At 49.7% G+C, this 23,318-nt stretch overlaps 1 protein-coding gene across 2 annotated transcripts in view; it reads right to left on the bottom strand.

Moving 5' to 3' along the window:
- LOC138580398 (sodium-dependent lysophosphatidylcholine symporter 1-like) overlaps positions 1 to 23,318 on the bottom strand; it is a 586,401-nt gene that overhangs the window by 423,421 nt on the left and 139,662 nt on the right. For both annotated transcript variants that reach the window (XM_069650918.1, XM_069650917.1), the window contains exon 3: positions 22,937 to 23,061. In XM_069650918.1, coding sequence (XP_069507019.1) covers positions 22,937 to 23,061 — 125 coding nt within the window. The remainder of the gene's footprint in view (positions 1 to 22,936; positions 23,062 to 23,318) is intronic.

Below are 23,318 nucleotides of genomic sequence, written 5' to 3'. Positions count from 1 at the left end.
CGATTTCTCAAGTCTAAGCCTTACTGCTCATCCTATGCTACCCGGACAGTTTGGGCCGACCAAAGTGCGAAAAGCCCTTGCAGGTCTACTGGATTGGCTTTGCTGAACCACACACCAGTGTTGGTTTAGAGACACTCTACTAACATGTGTCCTCTGCAGTATCTGCTCTGGGGAGGCTGAGATGTACAGGACTTCTGGATTCTGCAGGAAGCTGGTGGAGCTGGGTCAGCTTGCTTTCCCAAATGGTTTCCTTGTGGATGACCGATGCTGGAGACTGTGCAGGGCTCAGGCAGTGGATGGTTTCTGAACGATGCTCTTACTTGGTGGTCTTGTTAGCTGTGAGGGAACTGGGGCAGCGCCTTCCTCGGGTCTATGCCTTGCCTGGGGGAGCAGGTCGTGTTAGCTGCGCTGAATCTGCTGCCCCTCTCTTAGCATCTGTGAGTTGACCAAGAGGCGTTCCAAAAGGCAGAAAGGGCTGGTGCAGAGCCCTTAATTTCTGTGCCTATTGCCAGGGAGACGCAGATGGAAGCTTTAGCATTTGGTAAATACATCTACACATAGGGCCTGATTCACAGAAGCTTTTTATAATGGCACAATCCGATAGGAAAACGTTCTGTGAATCAGGTCCAAAGTGTTCAGGAAAAGGATGGCAGTCAGCATTCGCCTGTGAAAGTCCTGGAAGGTAAATTCTCTGTCACCCCAATAAGGATCACCCAGACCCCAACCCTCAAGTAAAAGGGAGCCCTAACGCTGAGCAGGGAATGCATCCGGAGGGGGAGTATCTAGGCCACCCATAATTCGGTATATACAATGATTTCGCAATAATAGCATAGAGCCTTCCCTGGAATAGAGTTCAGGGACCCTTCCCTCTAGGTGCAACCAGTTTGGCGTGGGGACTACAGATTCCAGAAAATCGTCACCTAATGAGAGCAAAAGGAGTGAAACCACAGGCAACAATGGGGAAAGAATTGGATTAGTATGATTTACTATAAACCCAGAAATTGGATCACCCACCCCTTTGATAAGAATAAAAGGAAATACTGGATCCTAAAATGGATACATTCTCTTCCTAAGGAGGATCCTGCAAGAAGCAGGCTGACATGTCAATCCCATGGTGGCAGAATGGGGAAGAAAGATAGACAGTCTGAGCAAGGGATATCCTGCAAGATGTGGGCCAAATGAGGGGGGGCAGGGGTTGGGGGGGTTAGGATGAAGAAACCATTGGTGGCTCAATCCACTGGTGGGAGAAAGGGGAAGAACAGTATTGCGCAAATTCGGGAGGGAAGAACAGTGGGGGAAACGCACAATAAAGGATTGTGAAAAGCCAAAAGGAAGCAACAGAAATTAAGGGCAGCAAGGTAGAAAGTGAGGTAAGAGAGGAAATTGAAAAAGGAAGTTGTAAGCAAGCTGCGGCGCAAGTGTCCAAGGTCCCCCAAAGTCCAGATCATAAAGGTAGATTCTGGAAACACAAGCCTTCGACAAATAAGAACCGCTGTCCGGCTCCTGGACTGGTTTAATTACTTCATTTGTTCACACAGAAGTGTGCCTACTCCATTTAGGCATAATTATTCTGTTGTCTTCGGTGGCCATTTTAGAGTGTAGTATCGTCTACTTTTGTAGGTTGAAACTGCATTTTCCTGGCATTTTTCATTTCGTTCCTAGTCCTCACAGTATCCCCCACTCCCCTTCTTAGGTGGTCTCTTCTTCAGAGCTGGTTTGTGAAGAAACGTAATGTGAAATTGTTTACTAAAAATAGTGCATGGGCTGCTGTTTTCCACTCACTTAAGGCCTTTCTTTACATGATGTTCGGACTGTGTGCAGTACATGTTCCCCTTCTTCTGCCGTTAATGCTCTTGTGACAGTAACAATCTGCATAGGTTCCCTCATATCGAGTGTTTGTGCTCAGCCAAAGGGGAGGGAAGGATCTTTGCTTACGGTTTCCCTCTAGACACACCACTCCTCTCTGCCTGCCTCAACATTTGTTGACTTGTAGGCTCAAATGTATCATTACCGAGGTAGTGGTAGGTCTATCGTGCATGGTAAAACAATGCCACTGCTGCTTCATCTGTCCAGGATGCTTGCTCTTTAACTGTTGGAACACCGAGACATACATTATCAGGCCTCAGTGTCATTGCTGTAAAGTAAAACATTGAGTACGTGCCGCTTGCTTCAAATATTTCAGATAAAAAATATTTCTAAACTGTAACAAAAAGTTATCATAGTTATCTAGTAAGTAATTCGGGTTAAAAATTAACGATGTTGCCCAGGACATAGCTACATTAATTAAATCGGACAAACAAAATACTATTTTATCTGATGTGAAGTGTTTGGGGGTTTGCACAAAAAAAATGTAGCTCATACTTGCCCAAAACATTCCGAAACCCTTAAGGGGATCTTGCGAATTCTTCTGGCGGGGCCAACATAGATTAAAGGCCGCAGATGATGAGGTTGCTATGTTGAGTAATACGGAGAACCTTGCGTATCCTGGGTCGGAACTAACGTGTTAAGTTGAACTGGATGGCCCAAGGGTCCTTTAACCCATTCTGTCCATAACGATTGTTTTTTCTGCCCTAGCTGTTCATAAAGATTTTTGAAGTTTTTGGTTTGTTCCGTGTGTTATTTTTAGTAGAGGGCTGGCCTCTACATACCTTATGCCAGTGCCTGTAGGCCAGCATATTGTTATATGTCTCTAGGGAAGTAGTCCCAAGTCGCCGCAAAGGAAGCCCATTCTCTGGCACCCCACTAAGGATCACCCCGTTCCGAACTCTGGAGGACAGGGGATCCCTACCAGGGAGAAATTAAGGAATCGGGAGGAGGAGTTCTCCAAGACTGGTACCCTAGAAGAGTAAGAGGCTAGTAAATCAGGCAGAGTCACTAAAAATCCAGGGCTTGATGAAGAACTCCAGGGACCCTAGAACAATGGCACAGTCCAAGTTAGTACCTTCCAGTGCCACTCGTAGGAGTTCTAATGTTGAAGAAAGTGTCCCATAGGAAACAGCAGGACAGGTCTGTAGGCCGACCTGTGGTTATACTGAAATGCTGGGTAAGTCCCAGGTCCTCCACACAGGTACAAAGAAGAATGCAGCAGACCTCCTGGAAACCAAAAGTATACCCAGAAGACATCCATTGGAGGGTTCAATACCCAGTAACCCCAGGAGCAAATAAGCAGAGTGGGATTCAGTTCATCAATGTAAACCAATGGGGAAATGTGGAAGAGGGGGACGTGCAAAACCAGATGACAGCAGGGACCCCTGAGGGTGAGCATCTTGCATAAATCACCAACACAGGGCACAGAGGTTATACTGCTGATCCCTGAAAACACAGTTACAGGAAAGCAGAACAACCCAGTAACTAAACGTTTCTTTTTTACAAGGTGAAATGAAAGCTCCGTCAAGCGCTTGAACCCCGAGCCAATGATCACCCCAACAGCCCACAGAAAGAACGATTGTCCTTCACTTGAGTGGTGCCCACCATCCAGAAATGGACTCAGTAACACAGGTGGCACCAGGAGTACAAAGAAGGTATACCTTTGCAACCAAGCAGATAAACATGGATGGCACTCCAGCAAAAACTGCCCCTGTAGCAGGACAATGGCAGTGGCAAACCAGGACGACCCAAAGAAGCAGATTTGGTGGAGTGTTGGGGGTCCCAAAAACCATTCAGGCATGGCAGCCTCCAGAACCAAGACAGGAGACCTAGGCCGCAAACTATGGTTAAACAGCTTGGAAAATGGTCCCGAGATGGAATCCCTGAGATGGAATCCCCGAGATGGAATCCCGGGCCCAAGCAGAAGTGGAGGATCAGTAGCAGGATGAGGATGACACAGGCAGGTCCTCCTGCAGCCAAACCCCCAAACTGGGGTTATGCCCAGACCACTGTATCCAGCCAGTATGGCCAGATGAGGGCCTAAAAATGCAGCAACAGTGGCAAACGCCATACCTGCTCGTCGCCCAAAATTCCAGCAGGACTGAGTGTAGGAACATGGCTTTCCCTATGTGTACCTTTACTCGCAGGGGATGGCTTCTGCCAACCCACCAATCTCATTAGGGTATTTAAAACAAAGGTTCTGGAGGCTAGCCAATCAAGTTTGCCCCAAAAAAAAAAACAAACACTTAGGCCCACCCCCCACAAGAATTGTAGTGGCCTGCTTAGAGCCAGAAACTGATATAATCAAGCTCTTAACATTACAGCGGTTACCATCTTGGGCTCACAAAAAGCCCACATGGAGTGAACACCCATTTTAGGACATGGGTTCCTTGGACAAAGAAAGCCCCTAAAACAAAATGAGAGTATGACTTAAAAAAAAACATTAGTAAGCCAGTGGCTCAAGAAAGGGACATATAGCACAGCAAGTAGACTGCTCGCTTTGACATCCGTGCAGAGCCTGCTGCTGCAGGTTCGAATCCCGGCAGGGCCAAACTCAGCCTTTCATCCTTCCGAGGTCGATAAATGAGCCCAACACACTGTGGTAAATAAGCAGCGCTCAGATACCGGAGGGTCGTAAATAACAACAAAAACAAAAAAACTGGGCTACTAATATGGTAAATCGGCTTAAAACACTGGTAAAGCTAAAACTAAATATTAGCTTCCACCATGTAGAGAACTATATAATCTTAAGGAGTGAAAAGGGGATGTAGTGGCAGAGGGCCTTTAGCAGATGTCCCTCTCACCACCACACTAAATTAGAGCATCCCAGAAATAGAGGAGGGGAAGCAAAAAGAATACGTGTCCCATAAAATGAGACCGCATAACCCTCAAGAAGAAATTCTGCCTTAATTGCTACCCTGCAAGACCCAGGACAAATGGGCAAACAAGATGTCAACTCTCTGGTGGCAGAAGTGGGGAAAATGATACTGTGCAGTTATGGAGGGGAATAACATAGGTTTACAAAATTGACAATAGGAAGCGATAAAAGTTAAGTGTCATTGGGGAGAACATGGGGGTGGGGGGACGAAATGAAACTGGATAAAGAAGTTGTAAGCAAACAGCAGGGCAAAGGTCCAAGATCAACCAAAGTCCACAGAAAAGAAGGAAAAATAGGTCATCCACGAAGAAGAATCTTTGGCACCTGCTCGAATTAGTTCCTTGGATGTAATGGGGGTGGGGGTGACCTTTATCCGGAAGTGCTTCTACTCCATTTAGGCCCAATTAATCTGTTGCTTTCGGCAGCCATTTTGGCGTGGAGCATCTTCTATTTAGGTTGAAGGAAACCTTTTTCTTCTGCTTCCCCCATTTATCCCACATTTTCCATTTGTTTTCAAAGCCTTACATTGGGCTAACATGCCCTTGACTTCATTTGGTTCATCTAGGCCTTGCTAAGAAACCACTGCTACAGTTGACCAACAGGCAGTTCATCCTGCCTGATTACTGGCAGAACTCGGTTTCTAATCTAAATTCCACGGCAAATGCCTCGGGTTCAGGTGAATTAACTAGCTGGTGCAGATGACCCTCAGCAGGTGCTTCAATAGAAGAAGTAACCAGGCAGAATTGTGGGTCTGCCTCAGTTGATTCCCCCCAGCATTAACTATAATATATATATTAACTCCCTCTCCACCGTGGAAACAAGTGATCTCAGAGGGTGACATGGGGCCAGAGGCAGCAGTTTGGTTCCCCCCTCCCCCAGCTCCTAGTACAGGACCCGCAGGGTGCCAAAGCAATGGTTGCAGCAGTTCCTCTGTCTCCCCTGGTGCGCCACCATACTCTGGGCACAGGTGCAGCAAGAGAGACCAGGAAGCAGTCATTTAATTTCTATGGTAGCGCACCAGATGCCAAGACTTGCTGGGCAAACTCTGAGGCACTTCCATGAGCTGCGCGCCCACAGGCACGCTCTCGAGTGTCTCGATCCTGTGGTGCTTCCTTCATTATAGGGGTCGTCGTGCACCCAGGGAACAATCTAGGGGCATTTTTATTTCCTACTCTTGCAGCAGAGCAGCGGTCTATTTTCTCATAGTTGTAATTAGGGCAGAATTTCATATTTTGGGGTTCTGCTGCCTCATTCCATGGGTCCCCTTAAACTTTTGCTTTTTTTCTGTTTGTACTGGTCTTTTGTGTCAAATATACGAACATCTCCATAGAAATAAAATATTCTAAAAAATTGGGTTTATTTTGTGATTAACATTTTATAAGGGTCTGCAGAATGGCTACACAAAGTTATGTAATGGGTGCGATGTTACTTGCTAACTTTGAAGGAATCCAGCACATACACTGCTTTGGCAGGTGACATTTCCCAGTCTCCAGCTGCCATTTATTAAATGTGACTCTAGTCATGAATGAATGGCTCAATCGATAGGATTGGGCGCTTCCCCCATTGCATAGAGAATGGGACGAACTGAAGCCCTGCATACATCGCCAGAGATGGGGCAGGAACGTCATATTCCTGTCATTTGGCCAAGCTCTTTTTTGAAGTAGTTCTCTTTTTTTTTTTTTTTTTAAGAAGGCAAAAGTGGTGCCCCTTCGGACAAAGACAGCAAACGAATCAGAGGATTGTATCTAGATCAATGTAATTGCTCATATTCAGTAAGACACCCAAGGCTTCTGTAGACTGGGGAGGATAGAAAGTCAGAAGCCGCTGCACAGAAATAGGCCTAGCGATGACTTCATATTCCACACTGGGTTCACTGTGGCAGGATACACCCTGCCGGGGTGATGTACATCCTCCCCTTTTAACGTGGGATTGTTACTTGATTGAAAATAGAAATTGTTGCCTCAAAACACAGAAAAAAAGCACTGGTAAAGTGTTGCACACTCTTTAGGGCTGTTGGTATTGCACCTAAACACAGTTTCACATGCACAACCATAGACAATTAAGTGCGTAGATTAATAAACAGATCAATCACCACGAGACAAACTTGAGCATGGAAATGAGCAATAAACACACAAATTTACCCTCAAGAATTCATACAAATGAAGATTGGTACCCATGAAGATCACGTAACAATTCAGACAACAGCCCCAGAGTGTCCTTCTGCCAGTGTTGGCCGCCCGCCGGATCGTTCAGGTTGGAGGTCCGTGGAAGATCCTGAGCACAGTGCAGTGGAGAGGCTCTGGGCAAGTCTGGGTACGGGTTCCCTTCACGCCTCTTACAGACCCACTGGCTTTCGACTGCTCAGCTACCCGTTCCAGCCCTTCCTGCCTCTACATAGCAAGCTTGATGGAATACACACGCTCCCGTACCGCCCCCAGACGATCCTGGCGGACTCGCTTTCCAGGAGCCCAAAAATGAATGATTTTAAGGATAAGAGGAACACCATGAAAAGCAAGACCAAAAACAGAGTGTATACAAGTGTAGCGTGATCAAGATGGCCAAAAGAAGCATAGAAATCCAATAACATCAAAATAGCATGAAGAAGAGCAAAAAGAGCTGTTCATGTGGAGCGCCCAGGACCAAAAAGCGGACTAAAATGAAGAGAGCAGAGCACGTTACAAGTATGAAGAGAAGCCGATAGTTGAGAGTGTGCAATTCTTTAGAACCTAAGGTAAAAATAGGACGAAAATGAAAAGGATTAAGTGTCATTTTGTGAGCGCGACTGGCCAGCCCTCCCACATCGTTATGTGGGACGGCCCACATTTGTGCCGTACATAAGGGAAGTGATGTTGGGGTTAGGGAGGCAATTCCGGTTTGTGTATTTTATTAAAAGAAGACGCACCTAACACCGCTGCGTGCCCCTTCTCGTTATTCCCACCGAAGGTGAGACCGTGTGCGTCAGCAGGATGTCGGAAGGTCCCCACGTGTCCTGGGCTTGACTTTGACAACGAGGCAGATGAACACACGGGCGAAGGAAGAAAGCCACGTTACGGCGCAGCTAGTGGAGGGCCTGGAGGATGCCGTTGGGCATTAGCAACGCGCATCGGCGCGCCTCCCCTTGTTAGGCCTACCCCTAGCCCAACCCAAGCAGCAGCCCCTAACGCACAGACCCATGAGGAGGAAGGGAAGTCCCCGTTATATCCGCCCTACGTCCCGCAGCGCGGTGACGTAGGGCAGCTAAATAAAAGCCCCGCCCCCTGGAGTGGGAGGCAGTTCCGGGCGAATGTGAACCAGCGTGTGTGTGTCTTCATTTAGCGCTCCTGCCTAGGCCGCGCTCAAGGCCACGCGGCCTCCTGGACCGGAGCCAGCCCCTCGTGCTAGGCCTCCGGGAAACAAGCATCTAACAATGGCGACGAGGAAGTGAGCGAGCATCCACGCGCTCCACCACGATTTCGCACACGGACGCTCCGTGTAAATTTTTGGACACCCGGTGGGGGCCCCCACGATCACGTGACCCCCCATCCCCCCAAAAAAAAAAAAAAAAAAAAAAAAATTTCTTCATTCCCCTCCCACACCTCATCCGCAGGGGGTGAAAAAATGTTTTTTTTTTCTCTTCTCGTGTCATCCCGGTCATCACCTGCACGACGTCTCCTGCATGGCACACAGGCCACAAAGCGCCAATCCATCGGAGCACAAGTGCCGGTGGGACACTGCCTCGCCACAGGGCGCGCACGAACCCAGAGGGCGGAGAATCGTTGACCAAGCGCACGCAACAGCATGGCGACTGGGTCATCTACCCCTGGACCCTCAACACCGTCCAGGATGGCGGCAAACCTGTCTATGGCGTCACCACCGCCTCGCACGCAGGGGAGTTCGTCGACGTTGATCCAACCATTCGACCCATTCACAGACCCATCGTCCAGTGGGCCCAGATGGCAGCTATGGCTACAGAAGTTTGAGATGGCCATGGAATGTAAGGACGTCACGTCATCCAGAAAGATGAAAGCTCATCTACTCCTCAGTGTGGGCGACGAGGTGCTGCGCATCTTCAACTCCCTGGATGTGGATGACGGCCAAGACGCATACCGGAGTGCAAAGGACGCTCTAACAGCACATTTTCTCCCGCAACTAAATCCAGACTATGAAACTTTTATCTTTTGCACGACCATCCAGGCCACCGATGAGACTCTCGACGCCTACCACACGAGGCTGAGGAAGCTGGCCATGTCGTGTGAGTTTACGAACACTGAAAGGGAGATTAGGAGGCAAATCATAAATGGAATTCACTCGGAGAAGCTGAGGCGTCTCGTGCTCAGCGAAAAGGGCATCCCTCTACAACGCATCCTGGAACTGGGTCGACAGAGGGAACTTGCCCACTCCAGGGCCGCTAACATGGAAGTGACCCTACAAAAACTCCAGCCGTCTCTCTCCACGGCGATGGTTGCTCAAATCTCGGACAGACAATCAACGAGAAGCGAAAGTGGCAGCGGTTACACCCAGAACAGGTGGCAGCCTCGAGCACCAGGACCAACCGAATGTGGATGGTGTGGTGGTCAAAGGCACGGAAGGCGAAACTGCCCGGCGCAAGGCACCACGTGCGGTGCATGTGGCAGGAAGGATCACTACGCGAAAGTGTGCAGATCAGTGAACACGCCACTACAGCCTCCGCAAGGATCCCAGGAAAAAGGGTCATCGAAAAAAAAGAAACAAGCCAGCGCGAGGAGGGTAGCGGTAGTCAACTCCTCGACGGAAGAAGGAGATGACCTCTCAGCCCTACGACAAACAGCAGGCACGGAGAACGAAGGAAAGGGCCGAAAGGTGTACTTAGTATCGACACTAAACCAAGGGCCAGCACCGTCGAAAAGAACCGCCAGGCGACGAAAATGCATGGTCAACATACAAGGCCAGGACATACAGATGACCATTGACACGGGGGCCTCGGTAAACGTCATGCCAACCACCGTGTTCCAAACCCTCGCACCACGGCCCGAGCTAAAATCCACAGACACTCGGCTGTTTGCCTACGGCAGTCGGAAACCTCTACCAGTCATCGGGAGGTTCCGCACCACTCGAGCATGACGAACAGAAGTTGTGGTCGAAGATCTATGTTGTCAAGGCGGGAATTGAAAGCCTGCTGAGCGGAGATGCGGCTGAAGACCTGGGCGTGGTCAAATTCATATGCCACATTGACGACACGTCCGAGGTCGAGAACTTCCTCAGGCAACACCCCAAGCTACAGAAGGGGATAGGCTGTCTCAAGGGAAAGACCATCAAACTACATATTGATCAATCAGTGCAACCACGCGCGGTAAGACACCGAAGGACACCGTTCCACATGAGGGAACAAGTTGAGAAGGAGTTAAGGTCACTCGAAGCCGCTGGCATTATTGAAGAAGTCACGGGACCGACACCGTGGGTTTCCCCGATGGTGGTCACCCGGAAGTCCAAACAGCCAGGAAAAGTTCGGATCTGCATTGATATGCGCCTGCCCAATGCAGCCATAAAAAGAGAGCGACACAACACCTACAATTGATGAAATCATCACTGACCTCACTGGATCGTGTGTGTTCTCGAAGGTAGACCTAAAGGCGGGGTACCACCAGCTGAAGCTCCACAGAGAGTCGCGCTATATCACCACGTTCTCAACCCACCTAGGTCTGAGGAGGTACAAGTGCCTGAGTTTCGGCATATCATCGGCCGCAGAGGTTTTTCAACAGACCATCCAGGAGGTCATCAGAATCATACCAGGGGTATTGAACGTGAGCGATGACATCCTAATACACGCACCGGACACCAAGGAACACATCAAGAGACTCAAGACACTACTGGGCAGGCTGGAAAACGCCGGACTCACAATTCATCGAGAGAAGTGCGAATTCCTAAAACCAGAAATAACTTTTTTTGGATACAGGTTCGACCGCACCGGCATATCACCTGATCCCCAGAAAGTGGCGGATATCCAAGCTGCCAGCCCCCCGACGACTCCCACCGAGGTGCGCAGTTTCCTGGGAATGGCCACCTACTGTGGCAGATTCATTCGGAACCTAGCAACCCTATCCGAACCGCTGCGGGAGCTAACAAAGGCCAGCACCAAGTGGGACTGGGGGCCCGAATGCCAGGAAGCATTTGAGAGCATAAAAGACTCCCTGTCAACTGATACCAAGATGGCCTACTATGACACGGACCTCCCGACAGAACTATTTGTGGATGCCAGCCCAGTCGGACTTGGAGCAATCCTGATGCAGGTCACAAAAGAGGGCACACAAAGGTCGATTGCATATGCATCCAGGGCGCTCACAGCAACGGAACAAAGGTACTCCCACATAGAAAAGGAGGCAATCGCCGTTCTATGGGGGTGTCGACACTTCCACACATGTACCTATATGGGCGCAAGTTCACGGCGATCACCGACCACAAGCCCCTACTACCAATCTTCATTGGGTCATCGGCACACCCACCAGCCAGAATCACCAAGTGGCTGCTACACCTCCAGCAATATGATTTCGAACTTGTCTACCAACCGGGCAGCGGCAACCCCGCTGACTTCCTGTCGAGACACCCACGACCAGCCACCCAGCAGGAAGTGCTAGTCGCCGAAGAAACGGAGGAGCACATTTGTCAAGTAGTCCACACCATGAGGCCCAAAGCGATAAACATTGAGGACATTGCAACAGAAACCCAGAATGACCCCTGCTGCGATCTGGTAAAAGATGCCATCATGTCAGGCAACTGGAAAGAATTCATGTCGCACACACGCAACAGAACCGAGGGGGCCAAGGAGTTCCTAGCAGGCATGTTCACGGTTCGACAAGACCTCTCAATCACTGAAGGAGGGCTCCTGCTAAGGGGTGACCGCATCATCATACCCCCAAGGTTGCAAGACAGGATAGTTGCCCTAGCGCATGAAGGACACCAAGGGCTTGCAAGAACAAAGGCCCAGGTCAGACACAGGGTATGGTTCCCTCACATTGACGATCGTGTCGAGGACCTAGTGAACACATGTCTACTCTGCCAAATAACGAGTGGGCCACCAGACCCAGAACCAATCCTATCGGCCGAGCGTGGCCGGGCACGATGGGAAGCGATCAGCATTGACTTTTGCAAAATCAGAGAGGGTCTACATCTACTGGTGGCAATCGATGATCACTCACGCTATCCAGAGGTCGAGATACTGGAGTCCACCGCCGCGGAAGTGGTCATCCCGGTGATAGAAAAGATGTTTGCCACCCACGGTCTGCCCACGACCATTAAGAGTGACAATGGACCCCCGTTCACAGGGGAGGAATTCAGGTCATACATACAGGAACTGGGCATTAAATACCACCACATCATGCCAAGGTGGCCACAGGCCAATGGGGATGTCGAGCGATTCATGAGGACCATCAACAAGGTACTCAGAGTATCAAAGGCAAACGCCAGCCCGTGGAGGATCGACCTATTCCGGTTCCTAAGGAACTATCGGGTCACCCCCCACAGCACCACGGGCATATCACCTGCTGACCTTATGTTCGGAACTATCATCAACTCGTCAATTCCCCATCATCCAAGCAGGACCCCTGACGACGTCGACCATGCACGCGTGGAAACGAGGAGAACACGTGCCAATGCTCACATGAGCGACAAGAGAAGAGCAAGGCCCTCAGACCACAGAGTGGGCGACCAAGTCATCATGTTGCGAAACCCCACGAAATCCAAGCTAGACACCAGGTACGAGGAACTGCCATGGACTATCAGCAACCGGCGTGGGACCATGATAACTGTCACCCGGGGAGGTCGGGAAGTAACAAGGAACGCCTCCTGGTTCAAGCCCGTGCCCCAGCACCTCTGGACGGATTGCGAGGGGCCTCACGACGACAACGAGCAACAAAGCAGCGACGTGCCGGCGCAAGACCCCGAGGAGGAATCCGCAGGGGATCGCAGCTGGCAATCACCGAGACTGCCCAGCAGTGAGGACACATGCAGTGAAGGTGAGCAGACTTACGAACCGAGCGGGGATAGCCCCCAAGCGAAGCGATACAGTGAGAAAGACCACGAGACCGCCCGCGAGGCTGAATGACTATGTATGCTAAGCCAACAGCAGTGGCAGGAGTTTATAGTTGAGCATGTTGTTTATGTTGTTTTGTTAGGTTATTTTGAAATAAAGGAGGAATGTTATATCCGCCCTACGTCCCGCAGCGCGGTGACGTAGGGCAGCTAAATAAAAGCCCCGCCCCCTGGAGTGGGAGGCAGTTCCGGGCGAATGTGAACCAGCGTGTGTGTGTCTTCATTTAGCGCTCCTGCCTAGGCCGCGCTAAGGCCACGCGGCCTCCTGGACCGGAGCCAGCCCCTCGTGCTAGGCCTCCGGGAAACAAGCATCTAACAGTCCCCTCCCTCCTCATCACGGGCACACCTGACAGGCGGCCACAAAACCCAGCATGTGTGTGACTGCGGGGGACATCGCAGCAGCACCCCCAGCAACTGCTGAAGGCTCCAGTAGAGGGGCAAGAAGTTAGAACACAAAGCCCAAGACCAAGGGGTGAACCAGTAGATTCATGAGGCCACGGTGTCCTGGCCAGTCACAAAGCGGATTTGGAACCAAAAGCCAGAAAACCACAAGCAGGCCCATAGTACAGGCCCAAAAGGCAGCCTTTATAGCCACCCACCATGTCGGAGCAGGATGTCTCCTCCACATCAGCCGATGCCACGCTGGGAGGCACTGCAGGGCCGAAAACCCCAGCCGGGGGCGCCTCACAGGTACTACACGTGCCCCATACCTTCGACCTACGGAATACCAGCAATCTGGGGCCCTGATGGGAAATTTGGTTAAGGGATTTCAAGTTTTAAGTGGGGGCCATAGGGCTCATGGACGATGCACGCTTAAAGAACACCATGTCCATGGCAGTTGGACCGGCAGTACGAGACATTGCAGGGGAGTTACTGAATCTGGAAACAGCATCATACTGCAACCTACATGAGAAATTATCATCAGAATACTTTGCACCCACACTAATGTCAATTACGAGAGGCACATCTTCCATACAACATGTCAGGACAAAGGGGAGTCTCTTGACAATTTCATCATGAGGCTCAGCATAAAACTCAAATACTTCGACTTCCACCGATATTCGAACAAAGTGGCCTTGCGATCTCCGGTCACAGTGGGCTGTGAGTCACAAACATTTAGGAAGAAGCTACTACAGAAACAGCGGTCGCTGGAGGACATTTTGACCCTGGCTCGAATGGAAGCGGCGGTAGAGTCAGCTCAACCGCTTGGGGAAGATCACCATATAGATCACCATACAGCAAACACCCGCAGAAGCAGATGCCATCAAGAAACGGTCTATCCAAATCAACAGGCAGAATGGCAGAAGCTACATGCTTCCGGTGCGGGTAGGAATATCCCCACACGAGCGAATGCCCTGCTCTGTGTCAGCAATGTGCAGCATGCGGGGGAGATGGCCATTTCCGGGCTGTCTGCAAGAATGCACTAGTCACCACGCCTAACAGGTGAATGTTTCAAGAATGACGGAGAAGCACCAGGACAAGCCCGCCAGGTAACAGGCATGACGGTGAACCCAGGAGTCAGAGGCAGGAAGAAGGGGAACACAGAAGCGCATACACTCTAGATGACCGTTGGCACCCCGATGGCTCTAGGCGCATCGGCAGGAGAAAATTCGTGATTCCCCTTTGTCAGGAGATGATCAAAGAAAGAAGGGCTACATATGGGCTCTCAACAACAGCACAGCCACTCAACACAGCCCCGTCCTCACGCTCCACGTCAACGATGCCCCACTAGAGTTTCTCATTGACACAGGGGTAACTGTCAATATAATTAGAGAAGAGGCCTACAACACCCTCGCCCGGCCTCCGAAGCTCAAAAATCCAAAGGTTGACATTTACCCGTACAGGTCGACCACGCCCTTAGCATGCAAGGGCATCAAAACAGCCTGGTGTACTCACAAGACTCACGCAGCGAAGATCCTGCTACATGTCCTAAAGATGGAAGTCAACAGTGGCTGCATACTCAGCATCAGGACGGCAATTGACATGGGACTGGTACACATCTTATACCAGCTAATGGCCCACAAGTACTTTGCCATTCTGGAAGACGTGGAGGCGGCATTCCCAAATTTGCACAAAGGGCTGGGAAAACTGAAACACCGGAAGATACAACTGCCCATCAATCCCGAGATTTGACTAGTGGCCCAGCACTACCGGGGCATACCCGTCAATATACAGCGGCAAGTGGAGGAGATAGACAAACTCCTGCAACCGCAAGTGATCGAGCCAGTCACCGGCCCCACCCGTGGGTTTCACCCATAGTTCCGGTGCCCAAGAATTCACCGGACTGATCTATAAGACCATGTGTAGACATGAGGAGAACCAACGAAGCGATCGAACGAACGCGAAAGACACCAAGCTCCAAGGATCACCAACATGATACATTTACTGCACAGAGCGAAGGTATTCACCAAACTGGACCTCATGAAAGGGTATCACCAGATCGAGATTGCACACGAGTCTCGATGCATCATCACTTTCGTGACACACCTGGCGAAGTTTCAATAAAAAAGACTCAGTTTTGGCATCTCGTCGGCTGCCGAGATTATTTCAAGAGGAGATTCATAAGGTCATACGACAGGTACCCAACTGCCTCAACTACTCGGAGGATGTCCTCCCTGTGTTTGGAAAGTCCAAAGAAGAACACGATGTGGTCCTAGACAGGGTGTGTTCTGCACTCGAGGCGGCAGGCCTAACCCTCAACAAATCCAAACGGGAGTTTGGAAAAGGCTTGCTTTGATTCTTCTGGCACATCTTTTCAGAAAGAGGAATGCGGCCTGATCCTGGCAAGGTGGCAGCACTCAACTCAGCACAACCTCCCAAAAACACGTCCGAACTGCGGTCCTTCCCGGGCCTTGCAAGCTATTGTTCCAAATATCTCCAGGACTATGCCAAAGCGAGCAACCCTCTTCGACTACCCACCCGTAAAGTCCAGCCATTTGAATGGTCAAGAGACTGGCAGAGTGCATTTGAAACGATTCGCAACAACATCGCCCAAGCCGAGGACATGGCATACTTTGATGCGGAAAGGAAGGTTTAGGTAATAGTGGATGCCAGTTGCGTGGGGTTTGGAGCAATCCTGACACACAGAGACCCCGCCGATCCGTCCAACATATTCATGGTAGCCTATGCCAGCAGAAGCCCCACGGCCACGGAACAGGGATACTCTCAGGCGGAGAAAGAGTGCCTGGCAGTTATGTGGGCCTGTGAGTACATCTACCCGTTCTTCGGGAAGCATTAAAAGTCATAACAGACCATCAGGCCCTCTTAACGATATATGGGGATCCAAAGGCCAGAATGCCCCCCAGGATAGCCAGATGGGGTTTTGTACCTGCAGGATTACAAGTTCGGCATCGAACATCACCCCAGCAAGGAGGAAAACCAAGCAGACTTTCTATTCCGCCTACAGGGGGATCCGTCGCAGATGCGTATATTAACTACGTCATACACCATCTACAGCCACTCCCGGTGGCCTGGCCCGACCTTGCTGCCGCGTCTAAGCAAGACAAGGCCCTCAGCATCGTGACTCACTGCATCAAGTCGGAAAGAATCTCCCATCTGTCCCATGTCAATTGCCGTCCTGAAGCTGAGTATGCAGCCACTGTTGACTTCCATCTTTAGGACATGTAGCAGGATCTTCGCTGCGTGAGTCTTGAGTACACCAGGTTGTTTTGAAAGAATCTCCCATCTGAAACATCAGGCCAGAAACAAGAACGAGTCCATATGGGACGACATTTGATGTTTAGACCTGGTAAAGGATGAGTTGTCCATTGTGGATGACCATATCGTCCTAAAATGCTGCAAAGTGATCATTCCAGAGTCACTTCAAGAGAAGATAGTCAGGCTGGCACACGAAAGTCACCGGGGGGGGGGGGGGGGGACGGGGGGGTGGTGTCAACGAAGCGTCTCCTTCATCGACAAAAGATGTGGTTCCCCAAACTGGACGCCAAGTTAGAGGAAATCGTAGGTGGATGCCAAACATGTCCACAGGTGACTCTGCCTCCACACCCCAACCCACTACAAATGTCGCCACTCCCCGAAAATGTCTGGGAAGAACAGGCGGTGGACTTCTTCAGTCCTCTTCACAACGGCACCTATGTTCTGCCGATAGATGAACACTCCCGCTCTCCGGGCGCCTATCTGGTCGAGAGCATGTCTGCCATGTGCGTGATCTCGGTGCTGGACCGCATGCCGTCGACATACCGGGTCCCAAACGTTATAAATCAGACAACGGTCCGCCATTCACTAGACACGACTTTCAGAATTTCGCAAGAAACATGTGGTTCCAGTACAGGAAGATAACCCTGCGCTGGCCTGAAGCCAACGGCATAGTCGTGAGATTTATGGTGAGCATCAAAACGACTCTGCAGATAGCCACCATCCTCAACAAACCCTTTGAGCAATCACTATCAGCTGCTGCGGGAATACCGCCACACCCCACACTGCACCAGAGGGGTTTGCCCCTCGGACCTAGTGTTTCGCAGGCCTGTCAAGACTAGATTACCGGAAGAACCCACCCAGTCCTCACCAACACCGCTCAAACCGCAAGCGAGACACAAACATCAGGAAGAGAAGAGCAAGCTGACACCCGACGGCGGGTCCAGGAATGCAAAATTGAACTAGGAGATCAGGTAATGGTACACCAACCAAAGGGTCAAAAGGAAGACTCCACGTTTGCACCGGAACACTTGATAGTGACCCACAAGAAGGGCACTATGATAAGAGCCAGTGGGGACAGAAAAGCATCCGTGACGAGGAACTCGTCACATTTCAAGAGGGTCGTGGCCTCCCCGGCACTCGCGTGGGAACAGACCCATGACAGTCCAGATGAGAGCCATTCAAATGAGTTCTAGCTCAGAGATGGGGAACAGTATGAAGATGTCAGTGGTGGGAGAGAGCTCTCGCCCCCGCCGGTGACTGGCCTTCCCACAAGGCCTCAGAGATGTTGCATGAAGCCACAGAGACTGATTGACGAAATGGGCTGACAAACTGAGTGATTCGTCATCTTAAAAAGGGGGGAGATGTCATGTCGGGGGTGCGCCTGACTAGCCCTCACACATCATTATGTGGGACGGCACGCGTTTGAGTCGTACATCAGGGAAGTGACGTTGGGGTTAGGGAGGCGGACGATGAGGAGGGCAGACGACGCACCTAACACCGCTCCGTGCCCCTTCTCGTTATTCTCACCAGAAATGAGAGCGTGTGCGTCAGCAGGATGCCGCGAGGTCCCTGCACTTCCTGGGCTTGACAATTAGAAACATCAAGATTACGGTTCTTCAAGCAAACGAATAATAGTGGCCTTATAAATTTGCCCGGAAAACATCCTGCTTGAAAGGAACCATTGTACAGAATGACTAAATATGATGACAAAGCAGAAAAGGTAGATGGAATTAAGGATGCAGGCACTAATCAGCAATGGCTTGGCTTGTGTACCAGAGAATACATGAACTACATCTTGTACTGCTCCAGTAAATAATGAAGTAAGGGGAATAACAAGGAGAGACCTTATTAAACAAAGAACAAGTGGGCGCAGAGTTATCGGTCTGTGCAAAGGATGATCAAATATCTCCCATTTTAGATGCAAAATCATATTTGTAGAAGCTGGAGCAGGCTCAGAAGCAGAGGACGCGTGTGAAGAAATAAGGCCCCGCTAGAAGTGGTCGAAGTGGGCGGGAGCGGTGCTCCTCTACTTTTTAAAATGAAGTTTTACTGTTCCTATACTTTTTTTTTTTAAAAAGAAACCATTCGGCAATGGTTTCGTTTTAATATAAAAGTGTAGGAAGAAGTTGAAACTTCCACTTTCAGGGCTCTGCGCTAAACGTTCCCTTAAACAGCAGGCACATGTGTTTGGGGGTTTGTATTGTGCGTGGGGCGTGGTGATGGCGTTTGTGGGGAGAGGGCAGGCCAGCAGGAAACATAGTTCCACTACTTCTTTTCATACACTTCGACCACTGCCTGCTAGTGGTCTTGACCTCCCTACAGCTTGTGGATAAGGGGTCTGTGATGCTCGCCTAAGGGAATCATTTTCTGGCGCTGTTATGCTTATGCAAGGCTTGTAGAACCCCTTGAATAGCAAAGCAAATCCTCTTACAGAGTTTGAAAGTGCGCGGTGGATTGCGTTTAGGAGGGAAAGCAGCAGAAGGACGGAGTCTATTAATGTTCTAAACTTGAGGGGCTGAGGGGAGCTGCACATCCAGGTGCGCGAGATCTGGCGAGGGACCGCGACCTTTGCCCTTTCCAGACTGCACCAAGCTTATTCCCAGATAAACCAACATCCAGGACACACACTGATGCGCCCCGAGAGACCTTTGGCCTCTCAGGAGGTGCGCTGAACACACCATGTTCCCTGAGCCGAGTACACACACACACTGTCTGCCAGGCTCTGAACTCTCAGACACCGCACAGGACAGGATGACGGCCAGCAATGACCCAACACTCCTTCCAGGGATAACCAGATGCATCAGGAAGGCGAGGGCACTGGGGACGTCCGGGACACGGACGGGCGTCTCCCCTCAAGCGTGTGGCGTAGAAGCAGGAAGGGCTGGGGCGGGCAGCTGTGCAGTGGAAAGTGAACATGAAAAGCGCCCGTAATTCAGCCAGCATCAAAGTTCATCATTCCTGGAAGGATGGCAAGGTAGCCAGAAGATGGACTAGAATAAGGTGACAAATGTCAAAAGAACACTACGGTCTTCATAAACATTGGAAAGTGATCCCAGTGACCACCGTTACATTACTAATAGCTAATGGAATAAGAATGGAAATTGCACATCATGGTATTCACATGAGGGAGCAACTGGTGAGAGAACATGGTTGGGCCAGATTCTTAAAACTTTTGCGGCACAAGTAGGGCGCCTCTCCTCACTGCCGAGCACAAGTCAGAAAACTGACGGACCTACTACTAGTCTTAGCATGAAGGAGAGTCGCATTCAACTGGGGCAGAGGACCCCCCCCCCCCACCAAGCCCGCAGCTCTGGCTGAAAGACATTACATACTGTCAAGACGTAGAAACCGACTTCATTAAGACTTTGCCGCTCCATCTGGGGCCCATACATCGCATATCTGCTTTCAACGTCAGACCTCTCAGACTCGCAACACCCATCTCCATCGCAGGAACCAAGCACCAGCTCAACACCCAAGGGCTGCGTTACGCGGATAACTACTTTCGCATAAATACAATGTTATCATAATGGGCGGGGTGGGAGGTGGAGGGGGGATGAGGGTCTCACGTTACGCCCGGCGCATGGCCTTACTGTTTATGTTGAAAAACACCAATAAAGAAAGTTTAAAAAAAAAAAAATTCCCTCTTATTCTGCTGTAGAATCTCTGTGTTGAATGTGGCCAGACTTTGCGTATTACTGTAATACGTCTCCGCCTCCTTGGGCTATCCTCCTGTACACACCTTCCTTTAAACTACTGATTGCCTCCTAGCGCTTCTCAAAATCATCAAACCATGATGGTTTAAACAGATATTTCTGGCAAGAGTACTTGAATTGTATACACTGTCCTTCCTCGCTTTTTCTGATAAACGGGAAAGAAATGTGCATGTTATTGTTCTTGTAAACACTGGGCTTGTAATGTTTGGCAGAGCCCTCAGCTGCAGACAGTTGCTCTTGGGAGTCATATCTCTGTTACATACTTACAGTTCAACCTTAAGCTCAGCCCTCCATGGATACTGAGGAGTTCCAGTGTGCATTCGGTCCAGCATTCACAAATCCACCTGAACAACTTTAGACATCGTACAGTATACTCCATACACTATGTCTATTACAATGTCATTTCTCTAGTCTTCTCTGATAACTGAACTGCTGCTTGATCTTGAATTCTATTTGCACACCACGTAATGCTCTTTGAATTCATGTATGTCAAGACTATGGTCTGTCGAAAAGCCACCCCCCCCCCCCACAACGCTTCCAGGCTATTACGACTGCAGTTAGGCACTACATAAATATCAAGTAACATAACAAAGAATATATATGCACATGCCTGCGTTGTTATGTTACTTGATATTTATGTAGTGTGTGTGTGTACAGGTTGCCAAGTTCCAGAGAATCTAGACAGTGCCAGTCCTTCCTAGAAGGCACATTTTGGGTAAAGGGTCAGCTTTGCAGCTAGAGAGGGCAACACTGTTTGGTGACACTGATCAACAGAGTTCAGGGATCAAGTCCAGGGTACACGTGGGTGGACGGAGTCCACCCACTTTTTTCAGAGGGTGGTCGCAGTGCCCCCCAGCTAAAATGAGAAACATTGAATGTCCTCGTTGAATTAAAGCCAACCTTACGATCGAACCACAGTCATCGGGTTTGCAGGCCGGACACTTGACCACTGCACTATATAACCGGATGAAAAATAACAGACAACTAAAGGTGAAATGTCCCATCTCGGGACTGCAAGTTCCAGGGGAAACACTTGTATTGGTTCTTGCAGTTTAAAACATGCCCATCTTTTAACGTTTTCAAAAACATTATTAGAAGAAAATATCCTCTCTTGTTTTGTGTGCGTGTTGGTTTTATGAAAAGAAATGCCATTCGTCCTGTGCAATTTGGATGGTTATGCAAAGCCAATTTGATGAAATGTGCATATTTCACCTTGATATGCTAATTTCTGGTGATATCTCATCCCATTGCGTTTTTTGAGGAGTCCCCCCACTTTTATTTTTAGGACTTGACCCCTGACAGAGTTACAGGGCTATTTTTAAATAAAATACAAATCAGTCTTATGCAATTCCCTTTTGCCAAGAATGTGTTTGATGCACTACGGCACAGTATTTTTTGACGCATAAGAACGATTTAACCATCAAATGTGGGGTTTCTTCAAGTTTGCGTACCTACACTATAAACATTATGGAACCAGATTCAGCGCATATATAAAGCCACATAAGGACGATGTGGGCTGATATAGAATCGGGCTGTGAGAGAACCTCTCAAGTTATTTTGTGTTTTCAGAAAGCGGTTACTTTAGCAAGTTAATAATTCCTTGCAACGTAATATTCCAACTGTACTTCCCCTTTCAATCCCATTAAAGAGCGCTTTGGGCTAGTGTCAAGGTGGCGCTGTAAGCGTCAGTTTAAGGGTTTCTGAGTTATGTTGGTCCCAGGGGTCTGCAAGCTGTGGCGCTCCAGGTGATTTAGTCTACAACTACCATAAACCCTCACCATTCTATTTATTGATGATTTATAAAGTGCCAATTGCAACAATATCACTTTGCAGAGCTTAGCCATTGACCAAGCCTACTGGGGCTGATGGGACGTGTAGTCCAAAACATCTTGAGCGCTAAAGGTTGCAGATTATACCGACAAAACCTACGGAGAACCTACGGAGACAAACATCTAACTTTCTCCTTGTTCTTAAAGCCAGCAATACATCTCATCTGACGAGGTTTCATTATGTGCATAGCCATTTGTAAATATTTGAGCAAATCACAACAGCAGGGCAGAGCACACATTAGATTAAACCAAAAATACACCTGGGCCTTCATGTGGTTAACCAATGCTACAAAACAACGTCTTCATGTCAAAGCTTTTCAGGCATGCATATTGATCTTGGTGTCTAGGCCACGACCCTGAAACCCCTACGCATAAAAAGACGCGTCACGGAGCTCGACGCGCAGTAGGCCGGGGATTCAGGGAAGTGGAATAGAGACCACCATCGGACAGGCTTGGGGGCTGTACAGATAGGTGGGGGGGGCCCTCCCCCTCCCCTTGGGCCCTCCCCCTCCCCTTGGAATGGACAGCGAGAGGGAGGCATAAGACCGGCCTTGCGGAGTGCGGCCTTCACGGCTGCTTTCTGCAAGGTCGGTGTCATGTACACCGGTTTTAGACCATAGATCCATTTACATGGATTCTCTTGTGGTTGCAATTACACTTTAAGAAACAACCGTTTGTGATCTTGAAATGTGGCAAAGCCGGCATAGTTTCTATTCAGGCTTCTGAGGGGTGAGATCATTTGTAAACCTCAGGGTTATGTAGTAGGCCATTCCCCCTCTGGTGATTGGTCAAACGTGTAAGGGAGGCGAGCCATGCCCTTACCAGAAGAGGGCAGGGCAGGAGAGGGTTGTGGCTGAAGGGATTATTTTTGTGAGGCCAGGTTCAGGCCTGACCATATGATGCCCACACCTACTGCCACCCTGCATGCGTCAGCCCTGCCCATCACTCACCAGGGCATCAGTTTGCCAAACTTCCTCCTTGGACTGCCACTCACCAGGAAGCCAATGGACGGGTCGGAGATGGCATCCCAGGCTCGTCCGAGGAAGAGGATCATGGCGGCGTGGAAGGGCGAGAGCTGGGAGAGAGAGAGAGAGAGAGAGGGAGAGAGAGGGAGGTGGGACAGGTGAGGCACACGTACCTGGATACCATGCTGAGAACTGCTTGTGAGCCGAGTGTAGACAGGACTGGAAGACACGCATGCAGACGAAGGATCATGTTAATGTGATTAAATCATGTGAATTGGAAGACATTTCTGAGGCAAGGCAATACTAATATTTGCAAATATGGCTGTTAAAAGGCAGATTTTTTTTTTCTTTTTTTTTTACAATTTGG

Source organism: Ambystoma mexicanum, chromosome 3p, assembly GCF_040938575.1.
Source record: "Ambystoma mexicanum isolate Mex_15411 chromosome 3p, UKY_AmexF1_1, whole genome shotgun sequence".
Lineage (NCBI taxonomy): Eukaryota > Metazoa > Chordata > Amphibia > Caudata > Ambystomatidae > Ambystoma > Ambystoma mexicanum.
Note: the sequence above shows the minus strand (reverse complement) of the source record. Positions and strands in the feature narration are given on the sequence as shown.